The sequence below is a fragment of the Solanum verrucosum genome, unplaced genomic scaffold (genome assembly GCF_900185275.1).
Source record: "Solanum verrucosum unplaced genomic scaffold, falcon-dt-bn FXZP01000022.1, whole genome shotgun sequence".
Classification (NCBI taxonomy): Eukaryota; Viridiplantae; Streptophyta; class Magnoliopsida; order Solanales; family Solanaceae; genus Solanum; species Solanum verrucosum.
In genome coordinates this window covers 1,053,716-1,077,256 of record NW_026020086.1, presented here as the reverse complement: position 1 = coordinate 1,077,256, position 23,541 = coordinate 1,053,716, and the positions used below count along the sequence as shown (strand labels likewise).

Genomic DNA, 23,541 nt, shown 5'->3' with positions numbered 1-23,541 from the left:
AAGATACGGTAAACATAGAATGTCATTTATAGAAATTGTTTTCCCTACTTTCATTAGAAATTTAGTCTACCAAACATGAAAAAAATAAGAAAACATGTTTGAGTTGGTGTTAATGTGGATATGGAGTAACAAACACAATAATGATGGTTTAAAAAAAGAGTTTGAGTTGGTGTTAATGTGGATCTCAAATCTAGGAACACCCACACACGATAAAGAAATCTAAACCACTTGTAACTATAATTAATTGGGGCGATATTCCAACTACTAAAATTTTAAAACAAAGCACAAATTTTGAAGGACACAAAGTTTTTAGGTAAAGTAGAACATCTATCCTTAAACTTGTCAGTAAATTTTATTATTAAAGCACTCAAATTATTTTTGCTTTGATTGAACACCTAAAAACGTAATGAAGTGTTCCTATTACACACTTTCAATTAAAAAACTGTGTATTCTTGAGCACTCATTACGTAATTAAGTTAACCACTTAAATGTGTCATATCCTCCAAGTATTTACATTAGCCTTCACAAATTGTTAAGCCTCATGCTTGTTTAAATTGAAGCTAATGTTTATAATCAAAGGAGGTAGCATAATTTATGTAATTAACTTATAGTAATAGACGCTTGAGAATACACACAAAAACTTGGTAAGTTTTAAGGGGGGGAAAAGAAGGTGGATATGTTCCGCAGAGGACAACTACAACTGGGACCTTAAAGGAGTTGGAGCTAGGAGGTCATTTCAACTACCTAACATATGCAACAGAACATAATATCTCGCTTGTATAATTACACTGGGTATATTGTTGTTGTTGTTGCAACAAAGCCGAATATATCGAATTAAAACATAATCTAACAGAATGCTAATTATAAGTCAAATAGTTTCTTATCACTAATAAAAGACCAGAAAAGTATAAACTCAATTGTCTAATTTGAAGTACCAACAGAAAAGCAAGTAAAACCATGTCTAATTACTTACTTTGATACTATAGCTACCCTTTGGCTTATAACAGCACCAGGTGGCTTCAACAAGAAAACACATATTCTGGCCAAGTATCATCCCAAAAATTATGTGTTGCTTATAGCTATGGTAGGACATGACTATTGCTATCCTATCCATTAATGAGGACATAATACACATTAAAAGACATCGGGATGGAAACGCCCGGGGATAGAGTTCCCTTGTTGCGCCTGCTTGAGATGCATCGTCAGCGCATAGTTATTGACCTGATCACAACAGAAAAGGGCAATCACTTTGTCATACATGAGAAATGGCATGAGGGAACTGAAGACTTTCACACTTCAAACATTTATATGCGGCATCTAAATACATATGAGTACAACTATCTCTTTAACAATAAAGTTTCTATGTTGGAAAGACAGAGATCGCGGCGGCGGGGGGCCAGGTAGGGGTAAGGTTCCAAACCCCTTTGGCAGAAAATTACTATATACATACAAGGGGTTAAACTTATTTTTTATATATATTAGTACATGCTGAATCCCTTTGGCTTCTTTGTGTACTTACTTGCCTGTTGATATTTTTGAATCACACTAATGAAAATCCTGGTCCCGCCACTGAGGGGGATGTTCATTTTACCTCTTTCTATAGTTTGAAGCATGCTTGACAACCAGATTTTAGTCCTCATATCTCTTTTCTAATTTTTATCTTTGTTCCCATATAGTATAAAACATGTAATAAATTTGAAGAGGGTAATCTGACCTCAAGCGTTCTCAGCTGCTCCTGATACTGAGCCACCATCTGCTTCAGCTGATTCACCTCATTCCCTCTATCTTCAAACTCTTTCTGACGCTCATGTTGAACAGCAAATGCTCGCTTCAAAATATTATTCTCTTGTAGAAGATCTTCTACCTGCTGCTTGAGCATTATGTGTTCCTGAATAATTACATAACAATAAATGTATAGATATTTCACCTTGAGGAAGCGTAACTATAGATGTAGAGATATGGAATAACACTTCTTTTTCAGAAATGGCAAGTCTTTTGATGTCAAAAGCCAACACTAAGAAAGTAAGAGTACCATCTTTTAAGTCCACAAAATTTAAAGAGAATGAGGTAGAGGTGGCCTACCAAAATAAGATCATTAGCCTGGAATAACAGTGCATCTACATCCCCAATCCTCACAAACACTGATATTTGGGGCTTGCTTGTTGGGGTGAGGGGAAAGGAGGGGAGAAGAGTAGCCATAAGGAAAGAACACTACTGATCTATACTAATAGCTAGACCATCAAACATTAATTCCTTGACCATTGAATTTTTTTTATTTTTTTTTAAGAAAGGTAACAGAACCATCTAAACATCAATTGATGTTTTGCTTTACATTCTGCATAAAACACTACTTGAATCTCATTGTGTGTCTGCTTTCCATATTTTTATGCAACAATTGATGTTGCTTCTCAACATCTACATCCTATTGAGGACCTCCAAAAAAACCGTGCCCATATCAAGTGAGAGACTGATGAAGCAAATAAAACAACAGATTACACCAGCCGAACCCAGTCATCAATGGCATGACAGTAAAAATAGAAAAACAAAGAAGAAAACAGAGAGCAAAGTGTTCTCAGACGAGATAAAGTCAAACAGTTCTGAACTACCTGCTGGAAATTTCGAGCTGCTGCCTCTGTTGCACGGGCACAAATGGACTTCTCAAAGGCCTCAAGAGCTAGTGAAGCACGGGCTTTAGCATCATCTATATTTGAGGCACTCGTCATCTCTCTAACAAACAGCTCCACCCATTCAGTACGCTCCATCATGTACAGTTCTTTTGCTGCAGATGAGCATGGTGTGGGCCCACCATTACCTGCACCAAAATGTGTAAGGGGACTACCAGTATAAAGAGACCCTGTGCTAGTGAACTTCAAAAACATCCCACAAATGTACTGATACACCAAAAGAAAAATGGTAAAAGTATCAACAGAAAGTGAGCTCAGGGACATCACTCATCATTTCAGTAAAAGCATGTAATAAGGCAACACCGGTCACAGTTTTATTTCATTGTAGCAGCGGGTTAACTTCAGAACTTTTCAGGTCCCCCATCTTTCTCAACAGGGTCTCGAAGCACAAAATAAGTAGTGGAACATCCATGGCCTCAGCTCACTCAATTGAGAAAACAAGTGTCCGGGGCAAACACACATTTCAGTCTGGTGTCAGGGTCTACAGTAAGGCAATTTGGTGAAAGTAAAGTGCTTTAAAGAAACAAGACATTTCTCTTAAAATCAACTAAAGAGATAACTCATGACAACAAACCCATATTAATAAATGAACAACTATGTTGGGCTTCAAGGGACTCTAATTATCAACATTTTGACAAGTCAAATACAAGCAAAGAAAAGATTTTTTAAAATAACTACTCATTATTTTCTTTACATTTCTATACAACTGCTTCTCCACCACAACCAAGAGTAAACAATTAAGTAGTGCCTTAAATTCAATAAATATGCACCAAAGTTGGTAAGTAATAAAGTAGTGCAGAAATTTACCATAAACAACTGTGGAAGTACTAAATTTGTGAAACAGAATCAAGCAAATAAGTCAGAAAACGTTGACCACAGTCGACTAAATTCTCCAATTAAAGGGTGCAGAAAACACTAGCTACGTGACACTTCTGATAAAAATGGTAAGCAGTTGTTAAGCCTGCATGAGATAAAAAATTGGCATAGAATTGTGATACACAAAAATAGCACGAGGAGTGATCTGCCAGGATACTAACATACATTTTCAACCATGTGAAAAAAAACAAACACACATCAGATTGGACAAGAAAGGAACAGGGTATTAGATTGATCAATGAAAACGTCACATAAATTCACTGGATAATGTATACTACAGTACTACTTAACAAACATCTAGAGGAAGCGAATTATAATTCATACAAACTACAAAAAAAAATACAAAATAATTGACACGTGTATATAACTCGAGTCACATGATCACTTACCACAAGAAAAAAACAAAAAGAAGAGAAATCTCAATTGCACAATTATCTTGTTCTGCAATGATTTTTAGATAGCACGTGATTATTGCACACAAACAAAGGATGTCACAAGAGAACCTACTTGAAGTCATTCCCCAAGTTCCAGTCAAAAAAGATTCGAAGAGGGAAAAAATGAAACATCGGAAATAAGAATCAAACTAAATACTGATGTTTACCTTGAGTTAAGATCGGAATGCCGTTGTCCTGGGTAGCATCAGATCTTCCTGGGAGGGGCCCCAAATTCTCAGCAGACCCCAAGCGAAGCTCATTTAATCTTTTGATGGCAGAATCCAAATCACCACATTCATCCAGAGCTCTCTCAAGCAACTAAAAAAAGTGCATCTCAAGGTTAAATTCTCTCTTTACAGGATAAAGAAAGTCTGATCAAGAAAAGCTATACAAAAATATGCCATACAATTAGATATCTAGATCATAGAAATGTAACTGGAAACTAAAACTAGCTTCTACAAATCAATCCTATCAAAACCTAAAACCAACAACCCCATAGATTACTCCCTCCGTTTCACAAAGAATGGTCTAGTTTGACTTGGTACGGAGTTTAAGAAAATAAAGAAGACTTTTGAATCTTATGGTCCTAAATTAAAGTTATATCAAATGTACAAAATTGTCTTTTAATCTTGTGGTCTTAAACATTCCACGTGGAAAGCTGAAATTAAAATGTTACCAAAAAAAGAAAGAGGTCATTCTTTTTGAAACATACTAAAAAGGAAATGAGGTCATTCTTTTTGAAATGAAGGGAGTATTTAAAAAAAAAAAATAGAACCACAAAATTAGATCCATCAATGATATCACTAGATTAAAACCAACAGACAACATACCATTTTTGGATCAATCGGAATGGATAGAAATCCACATAAAACAAAACAATGATTGTGAATTTCAAATCCAAGTATCAATATTAGTAGAAGAAATTGGAAAGAACTTCTGAAAAAACTAGGAATCATCAATTGAAGAATAAGTAACGGCTCTAGTAGGACTTAGATGAAATGTGTTTCTTAATAATTTATACCTACACTTTATAAGGTAACAAGGCTTTGGATTAGGCTAAAGTCAACATACAAATTGTAAATGACACCTATCAAGAATAAGCTGGAAAATGTGCACCTCCTTAGATCTTTTATTAGTTCCTCTTTTTGGGGGTAAGAATTCTTTCAGAAGTTGAAAGGTATTTGGAGTGTTGTAACAATAAGTTTTTGCAATATTTTTAGATACTACAAAACCTTATTACGTTACCAGAGCAAAGGCCTTTTTTCTCTCTTTGAGGAAGCACCGACCTTCACAAAACTAATGATATGTCATTGGTGTTTGCAAAGATGTCCCTTTTTGTTCTTTATTAATCATACAATGTGTATTTGAAACTAGAGTTGGTGGGTGAGCAATTTCTTACAGGATTTCATCAATTCTAAAACACTAAACAAAAGATATAATGAACCTGATCGAGTGACTTCCATCATGGAATGCTCTAACAGGGTACAAGTACAAGTTTTTACAATTCTCCTTGCACAAGACAAATAGATCAAATAATAAGACAACTAACTTCACTCAGTCTACAACTATTGTAGAAAATTCGCTCTCCCTTCCCCTTAATTCCCTTTCTTTTTTTGGTTAGAATCAGATGTTGAATGCTTTCATGAAAGTTGTCCTTTCATGGTTTGGTCTTAGGAAAATAACAACAGAAACTAATAATAAAGGAGATTACAACTCTTGCACTAATAACTGTACCGCCTAATTGTTCATATTGTCAACACACTATGTTGCTCGTACTCTTCAAAATCCTTGTCGCACTTGTGTTGACATGAGACGGTAGGGGTGTAATTGTGGATCCACACAAGATTCAGTCAACTTACCTTGGGTGCTTTGACTACATCTATGACCGAAAAGTACAGATTGATTGTCATCTATGACCATGAAGAATGTGTGCTATTATATGAGATATTTTATTAATAAAAATGTCTCTCTTCCTTCACCAGGTAGAGGTAAAGTTGTGTAAACACCACCCTCCCCGCACCCCGCTTGTGGGATCACACTGGCTTGTTATTGTATCTTATGACATAAGGAATTTAATTTTGTTAGTTTTAGTCAATAGCTTTGATTAATCAAGATATATACTTTACATACTTGTTTTTTATATGTTTTACTTGAGTCGAGCGTCAATCAGAAACACAACTTCTCTAACTTCACAAGGTAGGAAAAAGGTTGCATACACTCCACCCTCCTTAGACTCCACTTATGAGATTACACCAAGTATGGTGTTGTTGTTGAAGTTGTATGCTAGCACCCGTATCCACACTCAGATTCATTCCTTGAATCCTAAAATTTATGTGATGATGAATCATGAATCCAACCCTTTGGATTTGTATGTATTAGATACCCACACTCGAGTCGAGCAACTTAGGTCAAGCATAAAACTCTTTTGAATAAGACTCCCATGGTTATTTTACAATTTTCATACGAGACTTGTAGTCATCATTATTTTATTTTTTAGAATGGTGAAGTTTTTATACATAAAGTTGACTGCACAAGTTGTGTGGTCAAACCAAAACTTTTAGAGTTTCAAGGGGTATCCTACCTCCTCGCCTATCCAATTGTAATGTAATCTAAAACATTAAAAATATATTTTGCCTCTCCTATATATACTTGTTTACATCAAAAGTAATAAAGGACGAGATTTCATCTACAACGTCAGGATAGAGCATCCTTTATCTTCAAAGCATCTCTGATTTTTTCCTTCCCATATTCTCCAAATGCATGTTGGGACAATAATCCATCTCTTTCTGATGGGGCAATCTACCCTACTAAAACATCCAGTGTACTTTTTGGCATTACCTATCCAATTCCCCTATTTTTGATGAATATTTTCCACAATTTATCTACCCATTCGCAGTATAGAGAGAGACAGTTGATTGTCTCTGCTTGCTCCCCAATTAAATAACATCTGGAACATAGCCAATAACCCCTTCCAGTTAAGTTGACCTATATGTGGACAGTCTTTTATGCCAGTAACCAAGTAAAGCAACTATTTACCAACTCACGTACACCTCGACTATTCCACTGATTACTTGTTATCTCCCACCAGCAAAGATACCGTGTAATTCTATCTACCAAAGCTTAGGCAAATGGGATGAAATCACTATGGACTCGAACCCTGATCTTCTATGGTTTTCATCCACCGTTAGGCCACACCCTTGGGTGTCAAGATGCATTTTTCCTTCTGATGTTGCCCTCCATTCCCTCTTACTTACCTTCTTCACTATTCCATCATAGAAACAGGAAACTCCAAATGGGTTTTTTGAAATAAACACCCATAAGACCAAAGATAATCATCGTAATGCCAATCTTAAAGGGGAAGCACCCACCACAAATACAAGAAGATCAGAAGTCCACAAATACAAGAAGATCAGAAGTCCACAAATACAAGAAGATCAGAAGTACTATCAACCTAATTGGCATGATTGCAAGTTGCAACTAAAATCTAATTTTAGATGATGCATATCTATTTAATTTCCTAAAAATAAGAATTTCCTATAAATAGGCCAAGCAATGTGTTGGCAAGGCAGCCACAACAAGATAAATTTGATGATTTGCCTTGTAAATTGTAGAAGTTAAAATTATTGGAGAATTAGTTAAGTGCATACAAGTGAGTTCCTTACTTGATCTTTATTAGAAATAGATGTGCTGGTACTAAAAGTGGAAGAATTTCCTTTACACCATGCACCAAGTTTACTTATTTTTTAAATTTATTATTACTGATTTTTTTAAACTATAATAATAATAATAATAATAATAATAATAATAATAATAATAATAAAATGAAATTTCAAGGAAAGAGAACACATGTATCCATACCAATAAGCAATTGTGTTTTCTATTATCAGTAAATAATCATAGATTGATATATTGTTACGCTAAGGATAAGTTGTGAACTCGAACTAATAATACCAATTAAATATGGTCAAACAGACAAGATTATAATTTATTAATATCGTCCGCACATGATGCGGGTTCTGATACCAGTTGAATTAAAACATAAGGGAATTTGAAATGGAAGTTGTTATTGCGCCTCAGAATCAAAACTGTCGAACTATGAGAATTTTCGAGAGCACCCAACGGTGTGGGCTAGTGGTCAATGAAGTGGTTAAGAACCCTAAGATCCCAGGTTCAAAACTCAGCGGAGACAAAAAAAACACTAGGTGATTCCTAAGTTGAGCGGACTCTTCACTTTTGATGCCACACCCTTGTTGGATTCTCCAAAAGTAAAGTACTTTTGGAGAATTCGACACGCATCCATTGATTATTCTCATCTTTCCTAGCCTTGGTGGACAGAGTTACATGGTGTATGTTGCTGGTGGGAGGTGAAAGATATCTCGTGGAATTAGTCGAGGTGTGCGAAAGTAGGCCCGGACACCAAGGTCATAAAAAATAGGATTGTCGAGTAATTATCCAAGAAAAATGGTTGTTGAGTACACTTACTTCAACTGCATAACTGTTTTTTATAAGTTGAACAGCATAATTGTGTAACTTATGACCAACGTTACATTTCACTAGTTCAGAATTTCGGAAATTGAATCAGCATTGAAGTGCTCCCTCATTTTTTGATAGAGCATCCGAAAAATGCTCCACTCTCTCTAGCAAAATCAAAGCTCACATGTAACATTTCTATCACATCAAAAGCTAAATCAAACGGAATAACTATATATACAATCAACCCTCTTTTGTCAGCCAACTAATCCTTTCAGGCCTCATACTACAAATTAAACAAAGAAAGTTCCAACTAAAGGATTCCAAACCACAAGCTGAAACCCAAATGAATGGCAGTGTAATTGTTGAATCACTTAATAAAGGGATTGCAAACAAGGGAACCTGTCTGGTCCAAATGAATTTGCACCTCCTAGAAACTTTAAAAAATTCATTGTAATTATCACATGAGCTTTCTTTGTCTTTTAAACATTTCCAATCCTTTATCTCAAAAAAAAACATTTCCAATCCAAAACAACAATAAAGATAGTCAAAGATTACCAACATTCCAATAAAGAACCTCTAAAAGAATTAAAGTGGTGCACATTTTCCAACTTATTCTTGATGGGTGTCATTTATAATTTGTATGTTGACTTTAACCTAATCCAAAGTCTTGTTACCTTATAGAGTGTAGGTATAAATTATTGAGGAACACATTTCATTTGATTCCTACTAGAGTCGTTACTTTTTCTTCAATCGATGATTCCTAGCTTTTTTGGAAATTCTTTCCAATTTCTTCTACTAATATTGATACTTGGATTTGATCACAATCATTGTTTTGTTTTAAGTGGATTTCTATCCATTCCGATTGATCCAAAAATGGTATGTTGTCCGATGGTTTTCATCTAGTGATATCATTGATGGATCTAACTTTGTGGTTCTGTTTTTTTTTTTAAAACCTATGAGGTTGTTGGTTTTAGGTTTTGATAGCGTTGATTTGTAGAAGTTAGCTTTAGTTCCTGCCCACATTTCTATGATCTAGATATCCGGTTCTAGGGCATAATTTCCTACAACTTTTCTTGATCAGACTTTTTTTACCATGAAAAGGCTAGAATTTAACCTAGAGATGCATTCCATTGCAAAGAAAGGATATTTACAGCCAAAATTCCAAAACAATCAAAGAAAAACACTGTTCGTACAAATGAATTGCACTGAGAAATACTTAATGACCTTGGAACTCCCAAAATTTCACTAAAAAACTATCACCTGCCAAATCAAAAGCTAAATCAAATAGAATAACTATATATACAATCAATCCTCTTTTATGTTCCACGTAGAGGTTTCCAAGCCAAAACGCTGAAACTCGAATGAATTGCACTGTAATTACTGAATCACTTAGAAAAGGGATTTCAAATAAGGAAACCTGTCTGATCCAAATGAATTTGCACCTCCTATAAACTTCTAAAAATTCACTGTAATCATCAAATGAGCATTATTTTCTTTATCTGTCTTTTCAACATATCCAGTCCAGTATAACAAACAAAGATAAACAGAGTGATTTCTTGTACAGCTCAAACTTCCAAAACAAAAAATTACTCTAATTAATCAAATATTTTTGTCTATATCAGCGAATCAGCAAAAACCGATATGTGACTATCGATTGCCGCGGACAGAGTCTGACAGAAACAAACAGAAATTCCAAACAAATAATCACTCTATAATCATTAAATTACTTTAATTTAAAATAAAAAAAATAAAAAAAGGAAACCTGTTTGTCCATATCAGGGAACACCGATATGAGATGATCGATCGCCAACGGAGTCGAGAAGGATGGCGGCGGAGAAAACGAAGACGGAGAACAACGGATCCTCTTCGGGACCGGCGGCGGAGACGGCGATGACTGCAAATCTTCAAAAAAATTGGATCTCTTACCGCACACCACAGCAGACATGTTGCGCCAAAAAATCAAATTCCCCTCAACAACAACAATTCTTCTCCCACCGCCTCGCTCATGCAGATTCCAAATATACCAATTCCAAAAACCACAAAAAAAATTTAAAAAAAATCAGATTTTTCTCCGATTCTTCTCAAATTCCTCCCAACAACATCAAAAAATCAAAAAAATCAAAAAAAAATCAGATTTCTCTCCGATTGTTCCAATGTATATAAAAAATTTATCTGTATGAATACATTATTAAAAATAATTAGGTTTTTTATTTCTTTATCGCCTCTTTTTTTTTTATGAGATAAAGATAGGTTTTGTAATAACTTTTGGAAGCAAAAAAATAATCTGAAAATAGCAAAGTAAGATAAAATAACAAGGAGTTTCAGTATATTATGGTGAAGGACAAGTAATAAGATGACACGTGTTAAGTGGTAATGACGTGGAGACATATGATTTGTTGTTTGCTTTTATACTGTTTCGCTGCGTTTTATAATTAGCTTTGGTAGTTGAACGACAAGCGGTGGCTTCCTTATTTGCTAAAGCGGTGTGTAAGGTGATGCATTTATAATTGGGAAAAAAAAACAAAATAGTCTTAACTATTTTTTGAATTTAAGGAGTTGGAGTTTATTTGGTTGTAGGGAAGAATATTTGAAATCATGTTATGATTTAATATATTCAAATATGATTTCAGAAGTAAAAATAAATTAGAAAACATATTATTATATGGGGTAAAATTTCGACTCAACACTTAGACGAATTAATATATTATACATGGTGAGAAGAAGATATATTAATCGTGATGTCTTGAGGATGCCCTCAGATCAAATGTTTGATTGTGTCTGGTAAGGTTTGTCTTGTTTGTAGAGACCTGAAATGGAACCAGGGTCAAGTCAATGACCAGTTAGGATAAGTTCATAGTACAACTGTTACGTAAGAATCCACGATTCTATGTTTTAGTTGCACACTCTATGATGTAATATAAAAATACAAATTACTATAGGTGTGAGTTTCACGCAAGGTAATTATCTAGAGTTTAGTTTACATATATATTTAACCCTTTGTTTGTATCTCATTTCAATATTCTCCACTTACAATCCATTACTCTTAATAACTATAAAGGAATATATAGTTCCCAAAACTCTTAAATTACGTATACACTCTATTGTGTATTAAGGTGTATATTACTAATACATGAAAATATTAGTGATGCAAGGGCTTTTAATGTATGCATTAACATTTCCATACCCATTTCTTACCACAGAGCCGTCAATCAATTTGTTAGGGGTTCACTAGTATATATATTAATTTTCTAAATGAAAAAACTATTGGTTCGTCCGAAACCACGAACCCACACTTAGCTCTGCCTCAACTCTGATGATATCAAGGATGAAGAAATAGTGGTTTAGTGAATGCAACAAGGGAGGAGTGGATAAATAGGTTGAGTTGTGCAATCACATTAACATATAGAAAAAATTACTTAAATGAGTACCTTTTAATAAATAATTACTGATTTTAACATACTTTTTATTTATTACCACTTATAGCAATACACATCAATACTATGTTAATTCTGTAATATGTATTAAAATTGAATTATGTATGCAATATATATGTATTATAGCTGTTTTTCTTAAATAGATTATGTTTGTTTGGTAAGAAATTGACACATTATTTTATAAGTGTATTAAAATGTGTGATAAATGTATAATCCATCAATAAAACTTGTATTATATGTGAATAATAAATTGTTCTTTGTAATATGTATTAAAAATGTATTATAAATGTATTAAAAATGATCAAAGTAAAAAAAAGTATTATTGCTACAGATAGTAAATATTTTTTTAATATAATATATTTATGCAAGTATCCCGTATATATTGGGTTCAATCCAATTTAAATAAATATTTGCATCCAAATTGTATAGTTTCCCTAAGAAATTAAGTACTACTTATATAGTGCTTATGTATTAAACCATCACTCTAAGGGGTCGTTTGGTAGAGTGTATTAGGAAAAATAACGCATGCATTAGCACTATGTATTACTAGTAACTTGCATTAGTTATACACTCTATTGTGTATTAAAGTGTGTATTGCTAATACCATGGATTTCTAGGTATTAGCAATGCAATGATTTTAATGCATGCATTAGATTAACTAATGACAAAACTACCCTCTATTAATAATAATAATAATAATAATAATTATTATTATTATTATTATTATTTTTTTTTTGTAAAAGAATGTGGGGTATTTTTGTAAACAAATATTTTTTTAATAGTCTTTATACAAAGCTTGCTATTTCCAATACATCAAACCAAACAATGTATAAGAAATAATGCAAGCATAACTAATGCAAATATTACTAATGCTTGCATTACTAATGCATGCATTACTAATACATCATATTCGGCATTATTCTTATACACTCTACCAAACGACCCCTAAATTAAGCTAATATTACCCGCGGAAGATTATAATCCCATCGCCAAAATTCCTCACTAATGGCATTAAAACAACTTTTATTTCTACACAATCCATCGCCGGCGTCGTATTCCTCTCGCCGGAAAAATGCATCGGCAGCTACTTCTTCGACTAGCAATTCAATACTTCAACACCCGATGTTATTGTCGAAGGACATTGACAAATTCAAACCACTGGTTTTCCCTAAGAACTCCACCAGGAAGTTGAATCGCTCTGTTACTACTATCAGATCTCAATTGAATTTTCCCATCATTTCTCCGCAAGATCAATGGGGAACTTGGACTGTTCTCTTCGCTACCGGCGCTTTTGGCATTTGGTAATCAACTCACTCATCCATGTGTGTGTATTATTCCTGTCCAATTTGTGTACATTTTTTGTTTTTCGAGATTTGAACTATGTGAACTTTAACCTAACATTTTAAGTATATTTTTTCATCTTTTCGCAACTTATAAATGAGATTTTTGAATCATGTGATCTTAGATTTTTGGGGTCCTAAACTTGCAATATTGGAATTGGAAAACTTAGCAAATCGAAAAATGCACTCTTTTTGGAACAGATCAAAATGGAAAGTAAGACACTCGGAGTGGGAGTAATATTTATGGTATAGTTTTTTGAGAGGCACAAGAGCTAACAAAGAGTATTTATATTTGACTGCCTTAAAGCAATGGGGGGATTGAATCGAAAAGGCCCCTTAATATAGATAGTGTGTTGCCTATGTTTTTTCTGAAATAAGGACGTTTAAGTTTGACTAATAAGTGCAAGTTCTAGTCAATGACCTGAAAGAAGTCACCAGCTTCTTGCTATCGAGCGTGGCTTAGCCTTAGTTTACAAGGAAGTATTGTGGTACTTAGGATTTTAATTTTAAAATATTGAGGTGATCTAATACAACTTTGGTTCAAAGATAACGAAAAGTGCCACAGAAGTTGAGTTGGGACAGAGAGAGTACTTTTTTTTACAATCATGGACGAAAGACTTAAAGTTTCAGATTTTATAGTTATACGCAGCTTGTTGTTTGGACTTATGAAAATTGAAGGTCGGAGAAGACCAAGGTTGGGGCTGCACTAAGTGGTTCACTAGTAAGTGTACTGGGTGGTCTAGCAGCAAGTAACTTGGGCATTATAGCTAGTGAAGCTCCAGCATATAAAATCGTGACAGGATTCTTGCTTCCACTTGCTGTTCCCTTGCTGTTGTTTAGAGCTGATATGCGTCGAGTATTGAAGTCCACTGGAACACTGCTCTTGGCCTTTTTGCTTGGATCAGGTAATGGTGGTCTGCTTCACATTTTCAGAACAACTTATGGCATATCTGCTGGAATGATCAGTTCAAATTTTATCCTTAGAATTGCTGAAACTATTATTAGATCATTGATTTTGAAGTCTTATGTGCTCTATAGTAGGTTTAAGTTGGTCAATATTTCTCCAATTTGATGATTAAAGGCTCCGGATTTATGTTATTATTCTTTCAGCTGGTCATGTACATAATGGCCTTAGTTCACAATGGTTTTCAGCTTAAGTTCACAGACTTGTTTATTCTTTCTTTCAATAGCTAAATGAGGATAGGAAACAAGAGCAAGGCTTATATATAGGGTAGAATCTATATATCAAATCCAGTAAACTTCTTTCCCTTGTATTTTTCATCCAAAAAAGAGGAAACAAAGGAAGCCCTTCTCCTCCATCAAATCTCCCTCCCTCTATACAAAATACAACTTTGATGTTGTCTAGTTTTGTTCATTAACGCATTAGAATTTAGTTCATTCTACCAGGAAAATGATATTGTCAATAATCTTCAGTAACACTTACAGTTAAAGCAATGTGATGTTAGGTTTGTCTACTACATCTACAATTTGAAAGGCTTCTCTCTGAAGTCCAGGAAACCTAACCTCTATAACATAAATCAGTTGATGCTTACTACCAGAGATACTGAAATATCTTACGTATATGCTGGGTAACGTTGTAATCAATGGTATCATTTCAACAGGTATGGGAACCAAACACTATATCCCATTGAAAAGCAGATTTGCCTTATGACCTTGTGTCTGGTATGCCAATAAACCAAGCTTCCATCTTTTTCAGCATTCTTCATGTTGCTTATACATAACGCAAATTTCTCCTTAAATATTTATGTGTCTTTAAAGATTTCTGTTAAGAACTTGGTTCAGTTCTTAGATTAGTTTGGAAAAAGCTAACATGAAGACACTTGCCAGTTAAAAAGTACTAGAAGCTACAGGTTGTTATTTATGCGGAGAAAGGATGAAATAATCTGCTCCCAAGATACTAGCTTAGAACACGAGATTCATCAACCTGATGATACTTGATAAAGAGAGGGGAGTTAGACTTTGTTGCAAAATTTTGGTGCTTTACTCTTTTCTATTGATCAGGTAGATCTTATTGAACTGGCTAGTACCATGCAGGTAATAGGTAATTACAAATCTTTGAGTATTCTACTCTTACCAGCATTTTTGATAAGTTTAACTAGAGCAATCAGATTTCCTTCTGTGAACAGACCATCATTCTTGTGCTATTCCACTTTGCTGGGTTCACCTTACTTATTTTGGATCATACTTATGTGGGACAGTGAAACATAGAGGTCCCCAGAGCCAAGTGAAGTGGAGCGCTTTAAGGCCTCCTATGGTAATGAAAATTATCATATATCATTAAATCTTTTCGGAAAAAAATAAATCAAAAATCAAAATATCCGACATCTTTTTGGTATAATTGTGATGCCTAACTTCTGACTAGACTATGAAATTTTGTTATTTTCATCGTCTGAATATCGAGAAGCACAGACATATCAGTCGTCACAACCCATTTTCATGAGCCGCGACAGGTACCTAACAAGCTGCTGCCCACTAGCCAAACCACTACTATTCATTCTTTCATATACGATTAAACCAAAATGGAAGCATACTGTAGATGAGAGACTAGATCTTAACAACGTAAGTAAAAATAGTCGATACACAATCTAGAACCAACCATAACCCAACAGACACAGTCAAGGGGCATCTAATAGAATCCGAGTGCAAAAGATCTAGGGATGCAATCCAAAAACAGAAATGTAATGAAATAAATTATACAAATGCCAGCACGAACAGATGTGGTCGGCTCAGCTCAGCTGAAAGCTCCGGACGGCGAATGCCTTGAAGTAGATCAAGTATGTATTGGGATAGCACAGAATCTGCATAGAGCAGTAGGTATGAGTACGAGTCACAAGGACCCAGTAAGATCATCGATCTGCTCCTCCCTCTTACCCCGATGAGAAGTCTTCAACAATAGAATGCATGAAAGCAAATAGTGCATATCTCAGTCTATAAATAACCATAGCAGGTATCTAATGATATCAAGCACGTTTGTGCACTAGGCCCTCGTGGTTGGGAGCACTAGACCAATCCATAAGCCCTGTGCAGATAGGACTGCTTGACCAAAAGCATAGGCACTCGTCGATAGGACGGGAGAAGGCTAGATCAAAATTTGTTTCAAGTTTCTAGGACTAGCTAAGAGCACGATGCACACTGTACCAGTGGAAAATCTGCACTAGTGCCGAAACACCCCTGAACCCCTCGGGTCCCAAACCGAACTTTACAACAAGTCCTAAAACATCATATGAACCTACTGGAAGTATCAAATCAAGGAATAGGGTGCTAATACTTAAAAGTCAAAACTAGAGGTTGGGTTGTTACATATAGTTTCTCTCCTCAAGAGCTGTAGTTTTTTCTGTTTCCTAATTGGTTCTTTTCCTTTTTGCTTTGACAGTTGCAACTACTATTGGGACTGTGGTGGCTTTTTTGCATAGTTCCGATGCGATCACTTGGTCAAGATGGCTGGAAGATAGCTGCCGCTCTTATGGGAAGACATATAGGTGGAGGTAAATTCATAGACTCTTGTTTGCTCTGTGGTCTTGTACAATTTTTATTTAGGATCATCCTTTTACATCTGTATTTTCCAATCCTCCTTATGCAAGCTTTTTCCCACTAACTTTCATGACAAAGCACTATACCTTGATCCTGGAGTTCCTGTAAATCCAAAGTGTTCAAAAAACAACCAGTTGGCTTCTCATGGCTGTATGGTCTGTTAATGGTTGACATGGATTTAAGTTTCAAATCTTCTTTTATAATGAATGTCAACACTGCAACCTACTTTATAACTGGAGGTTGTAAGTGTCACATTGAGCATGAGCGGTATCTTTTCCGATTGATACTCCTAGAAGGTTACCTGTGACATTTCAGTAACATTTCTTCTAATTGTTGGTCTGAAATAGAATATTTTTTTATCTTCTTAAGCATTCATGAAACTAAGTTGGGAACATTGTACAATCTAAAGATGATGTCAGATTTAACTTTGGATCTTTATACTTGATTCAGAAACGGTTCTCGGTTTCAAGTTGGTAGCCTCGTCTAGCTTGTTTTAGAATATATTCTAACCTCTTTATTGATAAAGACTTTTATAACATCTTGCTGCCTCTTTAAAAACAAAGACCCAATGGATCCACATAAAAGAAAATTCTATTTCATCATGAAAGTTACTCTTTGACTGACTTTTACTGTAGTCGACGTAGCTAATGGAGAATAAAGAAGCTGTGGGAAATATAGCAAACTTGATGCCATTTAACTCAGTGATTGTGATGGTTATTATTTTTCTCTGGAAGACAGTTATTCTACATACTGAGTTATCTACAATTTGACATTTTGTTCATTCATTTTTTCAATGACTGAAAAGATTGGCAATTTTCTTTCAGCTGTCAACTATGTGGCTATTTCCGAAGCTCTGCAGACATCACCATCAGTTGTTGCTTCTGGATTGGCTGCTGATAATCTTATTTGTGCAGTATACTTCACAACATTGTTTGCATTGGCTTCTAAAATACCTGCTGAGGCTACTCAATCAGCCACTGGTACACACCAGTTCAAATGATGAAATATTCCTTCACCTGTTAATCATTGTTTTCTATTTGCTGTTCCATCGCTGTCATAATAGTAAAGTTTAAAATGCCTGGAACTCTTTATGAATCTTCAGAATAAAAAACTCAAATCAAAGACACTTGATGTATCGTTATGTTGAAATTTTATTCCCTTTCCAAGTAGTAGAATGATTTGTTATTTATCTGAAATACCTATTAGCCTAGTAGGAAATTTGTACAAGATTATTGCGAAGGTACTGACAGAGAAACTGAAGAAGGTTATCCAAAAGTTGGTTGACAATCAAGAATTGTCCTTCAAAGGTAGACATTATGAATATTGCATTCATAGCAAAATTTTGAGAGGAAATCCAGGGATCTTATGCAAATTAGACATTGAAAAGGCTTTTGATTGTATTAACTAGGACTTCTTTTTTAAAATCTTGAAGGACATAAGGTTTTGCAGCAAATGGATAAGGTGGATTCCTTTAACGCTGGTACAATCATAATCTCATTCTTATCAATACGGGTTTTTCCTCACAAAGAGATTAAGGCAAGGTGATCATTCGTCAGGGAAAGATTCATATGATAAAGAGGGCAAATCTCAGGGGACATTTGAAGGATTTCAGGGTGCTGAACAATGAGAGGAGCGGCCTGGAGATTACACATCTTCTACATGCTGATGACTCATTGTTTTTCTGTGATGCTGAAGTGGAACTGGTTAGACACCTGAGGCTGATTCTTTCTGTCTTTGAAGCCGTTATTAATTTTTAGTCTTCATGTGAAACAGGGGAAATATCAGATTTTCCCAGTCAATGAAACCCCTAAGCAAGATGATAGACTGCTCTGGGGAAGAATCAATAAAGGGATTTTCTCTGATACTTGGCACTGAAGCATATCTGGAGGGTAAATACCCTTCAAAGTAGCTTGTTTTTCGCTGGCTAGTGGTAAAAGAGGTTGTGTTGACACGTGATAACCTTATGAAGAGAGGAACTCAGCTGTGCTCAAGGTGCTTTTTGTGTGGAAGAGAGGATGGAACAAATATCCACCTCTTTTTGTACTGTCATGTTACCAACAGATAGTGGAAACTCTTGCAGAGTATGAAAGGTCTGAGTTGGATTTCGCCCAAGTAGACTGCTGAAATGTTAGCATGATCCAGGAGATGTGATGAGGCAGAAAAAAATGGTGGGAGTAGCATCCCAGCCTGCATTTAGTGGACAATATGGAGGATAGAAACTCAAGGTGTTATGAATATATAGTTAACTATGAGCAGAAGATAAAGATGAATTGTACAAAAAAAAATTGATAACCGTAGTGTCCGGGCCAGCTTGCACGCACCTCGACTAATTCCACGGGATACCTGCCGCCTCCCACCACCAACAGGTAGCGCTACCTAGTACCAGGTAACTCTGTCCACCGAGGCTAGGACAGATGGGTTAAATCACCTAGTGTTGAGCATGGAAATCTGGGCTTTCAATGTAGCAAAGTTATGACTGCCAACAAGCTTTATTGGCCGCTGCAACAGGATTAAACTGAACAACAAAGTTAGAGTTGCTGCTAGTGGTGGAGTTCGCATTCCATATGTTCTCAGGCATGTTAAGAGTGAGTCTGCGGTGGTAGTCAGAGGATCGAAAAAAAACTCAGGAGGGTTAAGACGTGAGCTCTGATACCATATAATTAATTGAGCAAGATGAAGCAAAAGATACTTTTATTAAAAGATGATGAACTGATATATATACACAAAGAAATAATAGTCTCTGTGAGAGACCTCCTCCTACGGTGGAACCTAATTAGAGATCAAGGAAATAAAATATTGAACTCCTAAAATAGTGGAAACATAATAACAACCTATGCAGTAAAAGAAAGTAGTAACAGTAAGGAATACCGAAGAAGCAGTAGTTAACAATGTTCTAATAGTTTTTGCCTCTGCTGGGATTTAAACCTGAGACCTCATGGTTCCCCAAGCTTTTTGTAGAAGATGAATTGTATATTTTTATTTCACTTTTGGTGTAACAAAGCTTTTGTAGAAGATATGAATTCTCTGATATACATCATTGGAGCCATGTAACAGGCACGAGGCTATGTTTTTTATTCTTTTGCATTGCAACTTTTGTGTTCTTTGTGCTAAGAGTTATTTATGAAAAATTCTGTTACCTTTTCCAAAAATATATAAAAAATACGTGGAACTCTTTTCAGATGACAAGGTTGACTCAGAATCTGGTAACAAGCTACCTGTACTGCAGACTGCTACTGCTCTTGCTGTGTCCTTTGCTATATGCAAGGCTGGAGAACTTTTGACTAAGCATTTTGGTATTCAAGGAGGTCTACTTCCCACTATTACAGCTATTGTTGTCATTCTAGCAACTTCATTTCCCAGTCAATTTGCCTACCTTGCGCCGTCTGGTGAAGCTATGGCACTGATACTGATGCAGGTTAGTTCCTACAATATACCTTCTCAAATAAAAGTTCCCACAATATTTATATGTGGATGTAAAATGCTATTTGAATGTTGTCAGACTTCACTTTTTTTTTTACTTTATATGTTCTACCAAGTATAAGTAAATTCAAATGGCAAAAGGGTCTGGTGGACCCTTATACTTGTATGAGTTTGTATTGTGAATCTTTGTACTTACCCGTTTGTCAATTGAACCCGTAAACTCAATAAAACACAATTTACCCTCGGACCATTGACCAGACTTATGTGGCATTAGGATGTCTGAGTTGGCAAAAGTGTGTAACTACATGCCTCTTAAGGTGAGTGAGGAGCATTTTTAGTTAAAAAAGTATTTAAAATTATAAAAGAAATATTTTTTTTAAACCATTAATTAAGAAAAAACTTTCTTCTTCACCCATTACACCAATTTTCAGTCATCTCCATCCCCTGCCCAACCCCTTTTTCTTTCTTTTCCACAATCTATTGTCATCTATTTAGTAGATCTTGGGCACCTCCTTGAGTTCACTAATTCACCGACGGAGGTAGAGAGCGGCGTTGGTGGTGCTTGCCGGACAGCACTGATACGCAGTGGAGTGAGAGAGAGACGCGGCTGGTCAGCGGAGAGGAGAACGAGGTGGGTGAGGGTGCAAGGATCTAATCATGGCGGCGAAAATGGTGATGGTGTGCGGCGATGAAGGCGAAAATGGTGATGGTGTTCGCTAGATCTGGTGGTGCGGTGGCTTAGGTTGTCGGTTTGTGTGGAGGTTGGAGGAGGAAAGAAAAATGGTGATGATATGCGGCGGAGATGAAGGCGGGTAAGGGAGAGAATATGAGTGGTTTTGCCGGCAAAAATGGCGGCGACGGCTTTGGCTATGAAACAGTGGGAATGGGAGAGAATGTAATGGAGTTTTACTGTAAAGAATATAATTAAAAAAAATTATTTTCCTTTTATTAAACAGATTAATAATTTTAAAAATAATTATGACATGGCATTAATATATCTGATGTGGATATGACATGTCATTTATGTAAAGGAGAGTGAGCTACACACATGGTTGGAGGGGTTTAAAAGGCTCATTTTAATTGAGTTTAAGAGTTCAGTTGACAAACGATTAAGTAAAAGGGTTCACAATACAAATGCATACAAGTACAAGGGTCTACCAACCCTTAAACTATAATGAACACAAACTTAGACACTCTTTTTCATACCCTCTTTAATTAATTTCTTTGATGTTGCATGTTTTTGCCTAGAGTAACCTGAACCTATTGCGTGTATAATTTGTGCAATGAAGACAAAGCTGCAAGAGCACACCATAGACATTTAAGATTAATTCAGGATGGTACTTTTAACTATATTGGTCTGTGGATGGCCTTGGTGGCACATGTAAAGCTAAATTAGAGCCTATTTGGATTGACTTATTTTAGGTGCTTTTAAGCAGTCTTGACGAAATTTTTTAGAAGTGCTTTTAAGCAGTTGTGTTTAAGCTAAAATAACAAAAATAAGTCATAAGTTAAAAGCCCATCCAAACAGGCTCTTTTAGATAAGTTTGAGAAACTTAGTTCCAACGTTTAAAATAATTGCATTTGTAAGTTCGCACAGTTCTCTTACAGATTTATGTTCATAGAGAGAAAAATCTGAATCTGTTATTTAGAAAAGGGAAATCCAAACTTACCCTTATGGTTTGCGAACACATTTTCCCTTCGTGTAAAACAATTTTTTCTCTATGTTTATAGTAGCACAAACTTTTTCCTTGTAGTATTTTGCGGCAAAGATTGATCTAACTCGTTCTCTTATCATCTTGTGTAATAGGTATTTTTTACATTCATTGGTGCCAGTGGTGGGAGCATATCAAACGTTCTCAATACTGCTCCCAGTATATTTCTGTTTGCATTAATCCAGATTGCAGTCCATCTGGCCGTGATACTTGGAGTTGGGAAACTGCTCCGACTTGAACTGAAAGAATTGCTTATAGCATCAAATGCAAACGTAGGAGGCCCAACAACAGCTTGTGGAATGGCCACCGCCAAAGGGTGGATTTCCATGGTTGTTCCGGGCATTCTTGCTGGTATTTTTGGCATCGCGATTGCAACTTTTCTTGGTATTGCTTTTGGACAGGCCGTCCTTAAATTCATGTAAGTTTGGACTGTGTGGACTTGGTGAAGTGCATCTAGTTCTTCATAAATAATACTAGTTGCACAAGTTATGCAGGAATGTGTATTCAAATTTGTAATATATCTAACTAAACATTCAACAAGAAATGGTTCTTGTATTATAGTCCTTACCTTACGAATCTCTATTACAATTCTTGCATTATTTGTCCTTGCCTAACTTGTCTCTAAATCATCAATTTTTCGTGTTTCGGTTGGTCAAAATTTTGGGAATTTTTTTTTTTTCTAGGAAAACAATTTTTTTGAAAAATGAGGGAAAATGTCTTATCCAGTGAAAATAGGAAAAATAAGTTTCATTAGTGACATTTTATATTGATTGTAATTTTAGTGAACTTTACGTATAAATTCATATTCTTAGATTTCACTATTTAGTCAAGGAAGCATATAAATATCATGCATATATTCTTTTAGAGAATATATATATGTATATACTAGGTAATTTCCCGCGCTTCGCGCAGTCATAAATGATAATTGCGTGAACTTGCAAATAATCATTAACTAATATCCACACATTAAAACTAATAGGAAAAATAGGTTCTTAAAAAAATATTAGCAATATTCCAACATAAATTTGATTATTTGTCATTATCACATAACTCAAGAACCTCTAATGAATGCATTATTTAGAAAATAATAAATCATTGGTTCTTTAATCAACATTAAAAGGAAAATAAAGAAGAAAATAAGAATATATATACAAAGGCCTTTCGTAAGAAAAAGAACACATTTAAGTTGCACAGATCATACAATTGTGATGTATGTCTCAGGAAAAAATTCAAAAATTTGTTAACAAATTCAAAAAAGAAATTACGCTTGAACATGAAAGCAATTATAACTTTTGAACTTGCATAATGAATTTCTTCAATTGATAAGTGATAAAACTTCATATCTATGTAAAAATAGATAATATGTAAGCTTATATATAATACTTTTAAGTTATATAATTTTATATAGAATATCAAAATATGAATTCTTGGAACCGAGTACAATAACTATTTTCTGCACAATGAATATACCTACTATATGTGTATACATTCAATATAATCGGAGACAATAATTTTGCAGAAACATAAACAACAGAGTTTAAAACATGTACTCAAAAGCAACAATTAATAACATAAACATAAATTAATGACTGTAAAAAACATACCAGGATATGTAA

The 23,541-nt window shown here is 35.0% G+C and overlaps 1 protein-coding gene and 1 pseudogene across 1 annotated transcript; one reads left to right on the top strand and one right to left on the bottom strand.

Annotated features, from left to right (window-relative positions):
* Positions 1-861: 861 nt before the first annotated feature.
* On the bottom strand, positions 862-10,674 carry LOC125824424 (uncharacterized). Its single transcript, XM_049503799.1, has 5 exons — positions 10,230-10,674; positions 4,162-4,312; positions 2,607-2,812; positions 1,715-1,888; positions 862-1,221 (listed from the first exon to the last, which is right to left on the bottom strand). The coding sequence occupies exons 1-5, from the start codon at positions 10,410-10,412 to the stop codon at positions 1,135-1,137; spliced, it is 801 nt and encodes a 266-aa protein (XP_049359756.1). The 5' UTR covers positions 10,413-10,674; the 3' UTR covers positions 862-1,134.
* Positions 10,675-12,906: 2,232 nt separating this feature from the next.
* On the top strand, positions 12,907-22,501 carry LOC125824463 (uncharacterized; annotated as a pseudogene).
* Positions 22,502-23,541: the final 1,040 nt, after the last annotated feature.